General features: G+C 47.6%; 1 protein-coding gene across 1 annotated transcript; it reads left to right on the top strand.

Moving 5' to 3' along the window:
- Positions 1-3036: 3036 nt before the first annotated feature.
- Positions 3037-5938, top strand: RTP1 (receptor (chemosensory) transporter protein 1). Its single transcript, XM_012640867.1, has 2 exons — positions 3037-3362; positions 5207-5938. Exons 1-2 carry the CDS (start codon positions 3085-3087, stop codon positions 5724-5726), a joined length of 798 nt encoding a protein of 265 aa, XP_012496321.1. The 5' UTR covers positions 3037-3084; the 3' UTR covers positions 5727-5938.
- The last annotated feature ends 843 nt before the right edge of the window (positions 5939-6781 follow it).

The following is a 6781-nucleotide window of genomic DNA, read 5'->3' as shown; positions in this document are numbered from 1 at the left end:
AGCTGGTTACACACACACGCACACACACACACTTCTTTTTATCTTCTTGTTTTTCATCATAGTGTTTATTGTAGCAACAACTGCAAAATACTTCTCGAGAGTTTGTTCTGTGTGCTGGGTAGCACTGATTGTTATAAGCGCCTCTCAACTTCACGTATTTTCTGGAAAAGTCCCCAGCTTGCATTCTCACCTTGGCCAATGGCTGCCACCTGAGACAGCTCCCAGCACACCTATGAGGCTGGTTAAGTTAGTTTACTTATCTGGGCATTGATAGCTTTAATTCGGAGTCAAGAATACTGACTTGAAGAATTAATAGTTTAATATAGGGTCCCAAAGAACTTAAAGGTCCTTCCCAGTGTTAATTTCTGTCCTTCTTACTGTGCCCAGTACAAATCTAGTGGAGTGACACCTCCCCAGAACTCTTCAATCACGCAGCAGGCCCCAGGAAAGAGAGCCTGATTCCAGGCACTAGCTGGCAGGCCTCCTTAGAAGTTCTCGTCTCCATCCCGTCGCCTCCATCCTACCTCCTGCTCTCCCAGGATTCGGGTTTCTAGGTATAAAGCTCTTTGAGACCATGTATGGCTACAGTCAGAGGGGACCTTACAGTTATCATCTACTCTAATTCCTTATTGAAGAGAGGGACAAGCTAAGCCAAGAGAACGGAGTGACTTGCTTGAGGTCACAGAGCCAGCAGCAGAGCTGGGATATGTGTTTGTAACTCCTGACTCCCAGCTCAGTGCTCTTTTTATTGAGCCAGAGTGCCTGGCATTACATAATTGCAGCTTCACAGTCTAGGCATGCCTAGAAATGACTTTCTGTACTATATTTTCTTTGGCAAGATTTCAAGATGAATGTCTCTCTCAGCTCTAAAATATTTACACCGAGCATCAGGGGTCTGTGGACATGATTGCTTCGTTAAATTAAGCAGCAGAGGCAGCATCTCCAGTAATACCAGGGAGCCTGGCAGGTCAAATACTATTCACCCTTCTTCCAGGGGGGCTGTGGCCTCAGTGTAGTCTAGTGAACCATTCGCTGAAACGATATGAATTTCCTTTGCAATTCTTGGAGTCTGGAAAGGCCATATCCAGTGATAAGAAGGGAAAAACACACATTTACTTTATATCTGTTGTATTCTAGAGTCCATGCTGGACATCATAATAGTTAAAGCTGGGGCTTTGTAGATAGTCATATAGATTCAAATTCAAGTTCAGCAAATCATTAGCTGTTGAACCTTGGGCAAATTATCCATCCTTTCCACTTTAGCTTACATGTCTATAAAATGGAGTTGCTAATATTATCTGCCAATGAAGGTTGTTATTAGGATTAAATAAATTAATATTTATAAAGCACTTAGAACAATGCCTGGTCCCTAATAAGTATTATGTAGTGATTGCTGTTACTATGCAAATTAAAAACATATTCACAGAAAACATCAACACGTGTTTTAATCACTACAGACATAGCTTTGTTATTATCCCATTGCCAAGATGAATAAACTGAGATTAAAATAATGTAAATCAACACCCCAAGCATTCCTACAGAAGTAGGAGGAGCCTTGGAAGATGGTCTCCAGCATCAGATGGGAGATTGGATTTTTAGGTCCTTCTTTTTCATCCTTAAACTTCAGAATCTGCAGGCTATTCATAATTTATACCATTTGAAGAAACTGCTCAGATTCTGTTAGCCACACCAAGCTTTTGAAGAGAGTGGAATCAAGAGATATGTTTTCCAACTTTAGGAAATATTGTCTCTGATGCCTGGAATGCATGTCCATGAGCTTCTTCAAAAAGATTTATACAAATAGATGGTAAGAGTATAATTGTGAAAAAATGAAATAAAACCACAATGCCCCAAAATATAGGGTTGGGTAAATAAATCATGCCTATCTATAAAACAGAATATAGGTAGCCTACAAGATATTACTATGGAATAATATTATGACCTAGAAAAATATTCATGATATATCGTTATTTTAAAAAATATGTCACAATGTTGTATGTAGAATGTGTGTGTATATACACAGATACCTACATGCACATATTTATACATTCACACATATGCATGTACAGAAAAATGGCAGGCAGGATGTATATATCATAATAGTAGCAGTAGTCATCTTCGGTGGAGTATTGTGGAAGAGTTGTACTTTTATTTTACCTATATTTTATAATTTGTCTATAATAAACTCATATGACTTTTTAAATGAGAAATAATTTATTAAAAGTAGCAGGAGAGGCACCTACCTGTAGGAAAGGCTGTTTTGCCTCTTCTGCTCTTCGATAATTAACTTGGAAATCATCTTGTCTACTCCTGCCTGGCTGATGCAATGGCTCCTACCTTTGTGACAGGTGGCTGCTCTCGCACATGGCCATTACAGCATGGATCCCATTGCGTTATGGTTATTGGGCACATATCCAGTTACAAGCACCCAGCATAGAGCCTGGCACAAGCCTGTACAGTCTACCCACAGGCCTATGTTTGAAATGAATGAATTAATGAACTGGTCTGGGGTCAACAGCTTGGATTTGGATACAAGAACTTCCATTTATAGGCTAGGTGAGTCCCAGGCTCCTGATCTGTACTGTGTCAATAGTAATCACAGTTTAAGAGCCCTTCAATTGTGTTTTGAAAACGGCAAAGCACTGGTCACAAGATGGGTGGGGATATCAAGGAGGATTTATTATTATTGCTCCATCAACTAACAAATCTACATCTTCCTGTCCCTTATTTCTCCTTGGCTCCCTAAGGCATCAAGGTTACTATAGCAGCCAGATGCTGATAATGCCTCCAGGGGCAGCGAGGTGAAACCGAGCCAGCTCCCAAGCCCTCCCTTCCACATACCCTTTACAGGCCAGGGTGAGATGGTCTGAGGTTTGACCTCTGGTCAGGCCCCTTACTCTATCTCGGAACACTTAGACCCACAACCTCTGCCTCCGCAGCCTCAGTTCAGGGCTCTGAAACACCCCTTTGGAGACTACCTTCTCCCCAAGCTCTGTCTTCTGGCACCCTGCCTGGTTGCCGTGGAAATAGGTTCCACTGCGGACAAAGGAGGGAGCTGGGTCCTGCTTCCTCCTGGTTCTGTCGATGAGGATTTTTAGACCGTGGAGATTGCGCTGCCCTGCCCTGCACCTGCCCTCGCTCTCTGTGTTCTCACTAAAGTGGAGCTTGCCCTCCCTTACTATTGACACTGACGAGAACATGTGTAAAAGCGTGACCACGGGTGAGTGGAAGAAAATCTTCTATGAGAAGATGGAGGAAGCAAAGCCGGCCGACAGCTGGGACCTCATCATAGACCCCAACCTCAAGCACAATGTACTGGCGCCTGGCTGGAAGCAGTACCTGGAGTTGCATGCCTCAGGCAGGTGAGTAGCCCAGGAAGTAAGGGCCCTAGAAGGACCTCCTGCACCCCTAGCACCTTCCAAGGAGAGACGAGGACACACAGAACCCAGGCACTTAGCTTCAATCTCACTGTTAGGCTGGTGTAGAGTGGAAGGCAGAGAAAGAGTCCCTAATTGGGAGTTGGGACACTTGAGTTTCATTTAAGCTCTTCCACTGATCACCTGTATAACTCTTCCTCTCTGAACCACAGTTTCCCCATCTGAAAAATAAAGAGGTAGAATATATTTATTAGTCCTAAACTCTGACATTTTACACATTTTCGGATTTTAATCATCTCTTAAAAAGTAGTTGAAAACCAGAGAAGGAGGGCTTGAGGCCCATTAGGGGTCAAGAGGTTTATGCTCTGATCTTAGGAAAATTCAGTTTTGATCTGTTCAATTCAGCTTGATTTAATTAAAAATATTGCACATATGATGTATTCTAGAAACTGGCTCTACTGTTAGCTCCATGGCCCTTGAGCTTTTCAATTTCCCTCTTGGACCTCACTTTCTCCACTTGCAAAATGAGAGCTTAGCCTTGTGGTCCAGGGAGCAGCAGCAGCATCACCTGGAGTTTGCTAGAGGTGCAGGATCTTGGGCCCCATTCTAGACCTGGATCAGAACCTAATTTTAAGAAGATTCCCTAGGTGATCTGTATGTACAATAGTATCTGAGATGGTCTTCTGGCTTCTAGCACTCTCGTCCATGAATCTATGGCACAAAGACTTTGCTTTGGGATGTAAGATGGGGAGGCTGAGTGGTGTAGCCTGGGGGTAAGAAGCGAGCCCTCCTGCATGCCTTGCTTCTGTCCATTCCATTCCACTCAATTCAAGTCAAGAAACATTCCTGACACCTGTTATGCGCTGGGCTCTGCCTCTAACTAGCTGTGTGCACATGGATGGCTCTCTCAACTCTCTGTCACAGGGTAAAACAAAGGATTAATTTGGTGATTTCTAGCTTCCTCTAGTTCTGACATTTTTTATTCTAAGTCGTGCAGTCTGGTCTGAGAGGAGGAAACAGTCCCCAAAGGATATGAGTACACAAGAGATGAGAATGAAAATGTGAAGCTCCTAAATTGGCTGACAAGGGGGGTGCCAAGGGCTAGACTTTTGCTGGTGGGACTCAGGAACTTCTCAAAGACCTGGAAGGCTTGTGGGGCTGAGTGGGGAGGGCTTGTGGCTTTCCCAGCCCCCGCTGGTGGGCTGTGATTCCTCGCTGGCCCCAGTCAGGCCTGGGAAACCATGGCCCTTGGGGGATCACTTTGGCACAGACTGCCTTCACTTCCAAGCCTTGGGGTGCATTAACTCTGACACTGACCTGCGGGCTTATAGGTGATAATGGTGTCATTTTCTACTGATTCGGATTTAGCCTGTTCACCATCAGTGTTGACAGATAAGAATGTGCAGATGGATTATGCGTTTCCTATGTGGCATGGGCCATCCCTGCTATCAGACTCACAGGAGTTCTGAGCAGGAAGGACTCATCCAGTGCACTGTGTGCATTTTACGGATGAGGAATAGGAATGCTGCCCAGACAGAAAAGCCCAGGGCACGGGGGTGGAGGGAGCTGAGGCCTCTGGAAAGCATTGAGGAGGCAGAGCACTGCTGGATGCCCGGTTGCATCCCAGGAGCCCATTCTAGTCCCAGGGGCGCCCACAAGGGAGCAGCAGGTTGGCGGCCTCCAGGGGAGTGCTAATGAACCCACGGCAGGCAGCACACCCCCTCCACCTCCAGGCTCTGCCCTGTTCCCAGGTCTCCCCACCTCCTTCCTGAGGCTGTTTGCACGGCCTCCACACCATCTTCTCCTCCTTCCTCTCCCCATCCCTGCAGGTTCCACTGCTCCTGGTGCTGGCACACCTGGCAGTCGCCCCACGTGGTCATCCTCTTCCACATGCACCTGGACCGCGCTGAGCGGGCGGGCTCGGTGCGCATGCGCGTCTTCAAGCAGCTGTGCTACGAGTGCGGCACGGCGCGGCTGGACGAGTCGAGCATGCTGGAGGAGAACATCGAGAGCCTGGTGGAAAACCTCATCACCAGCCTGCGCGAGCAGTGCTACGGCGAGGATCCGGGCCAGTACCGCATCCACGTGGCCAACCGCCAGGACACCCGGCGGCATCGCAGAGAGTTCTGCGAGGCCTGCCAGGAGGGCATCGTGCACTGGAAACCCAGCCAGAAGCTGCTGGAGGAGGAGGCGAACACCTACATCTTCACCCCGGCTCCCAGCCCCACCAAGCCGCAGACCGAGACGGGCTCAGGCTGCAACTTCTGCTCCATCCCCTGGTGCTTGTTTTGGGCCACTGTTCTGCTGCTGATCATCTATCTGCAGTTCTCCTTCCGCAGCTCCGTCTAAGAGTCCCTGCTGGGCCCAAGGCCTGTGCTGGGTGCCAGTCAGCTGTGGGAAGGCTGGAGGAGAGACCTGGGCTGGGAGTGGGGCACATTCTAGCGCTGCTGCGGCCACTGACTCAGGGCGACCCTGGACAAATTACCCAGTTTTTCCATCTGTAAAATTAAGGATTTGGGGTAGATCATTGGTTTTTCAAAGTGAAACCGAGAACCCTCAAGTTCTGCATGGGTACCTCAGGGACGTTTGGATTTGGAAGGCAGACTGAGTGGGAGGGTTTCTGACTCCTGGTGTAACCAGGCATCCTCAACTCCTACCTCCTCCTCTTGCTATAGTCAGGACAGGTCTACCTTAGATGGAGTTCTATTGAAAATTTTGTACAAAAAAAGATTCAGCTGCTTTTAAGAAGTTGGGAAATTAGAGAACTAGGTGATCTCCAAAGGCCTTTCCACAGCAATGAGCTCAACCTTGCTCTCTTGTTAATCGCCCACCCCTACCCTCCTTGCCTCCCACATCTAGTAGCTGCAGCCTTAAATTAATCTCTTTGCTTACTGTGTGAGCCTCATTCACGGTTCTGCTCCCCGCGCCGCCCCGCCCCAGCAGAGGTTCCTCTTGAAGGGAGAGAGGTGGGGGCAGCAGGCTATCCCTTTGCTGCTGGTACCTGGGTTCCCTTGCTTCTGTTCCCCAGCTTCCCAGCTTCCAGCTTCTCTCCCCTCAGAGTGGATTCTGGGATCTGCTTGGCTGAAAGATGGTGGTTATGGTGGAGTCCCATAGGGCTAGGCTTCCCATCACTGCATAGGAACTGGCAGAGAATTTAGGGGAGGTTTAGAAGACAGAGTTTTAAAAGCAAAGCACAAAATCCCTGGTAACAAATATAATGGTTCTGCATTGTAATGAAGGGTCTTCTGAGTTCAGGGACCAGAGTTCAGGCACTGGGCCTAAAAGATTCTCAGCAGTGCTGATGGCCAGAACACAGGAGCAGGGACCTGGCCTCCTGGGTTCTTTACTATAACTATAGCCAAATGGCTTTCCCACTTTGGCCAGGCATGAGCCCTCTTGCCAAA

This window comes from Propithecus coquereli, unplaced genomic scaffold (genome assembly GCF_000956105.1).
Source record: "Propithecus coquereli isolate 6110/MARCELLA unplaced genomic scaffold, Pcoq_1.0 Scaffold10, whole genome shotgun sequence".
NCBI classification, from domain to species: Eukaryota; Metazoa; Chordata; class Mammalia; order Primates; family Indriidae; genus Propithecus; species Propithecus coquereli.
Note: the sequence above shows the minus strand (reverse complement) of the source record. Positions and strands in the feature narration are given on the sequence as shown.

Excerpts from the sequence above, each read along its gene's own strand:
- RTP1 (XM_012640867.1), top strand. The coding sequence starts at position 3,085 with ATGAGGATTTTTAGACCGTGGAGATTGCGCTGCCCTGCCCTGCACCTG. Across the intron at positions 3,363-5,206 it reads GAGTTGCATGCCTCAGGCAG|GTTCCACTGCTCCTGGTGCT; the intron begins GTGAGTAGCCCA and ends CCATCCCTGCAG.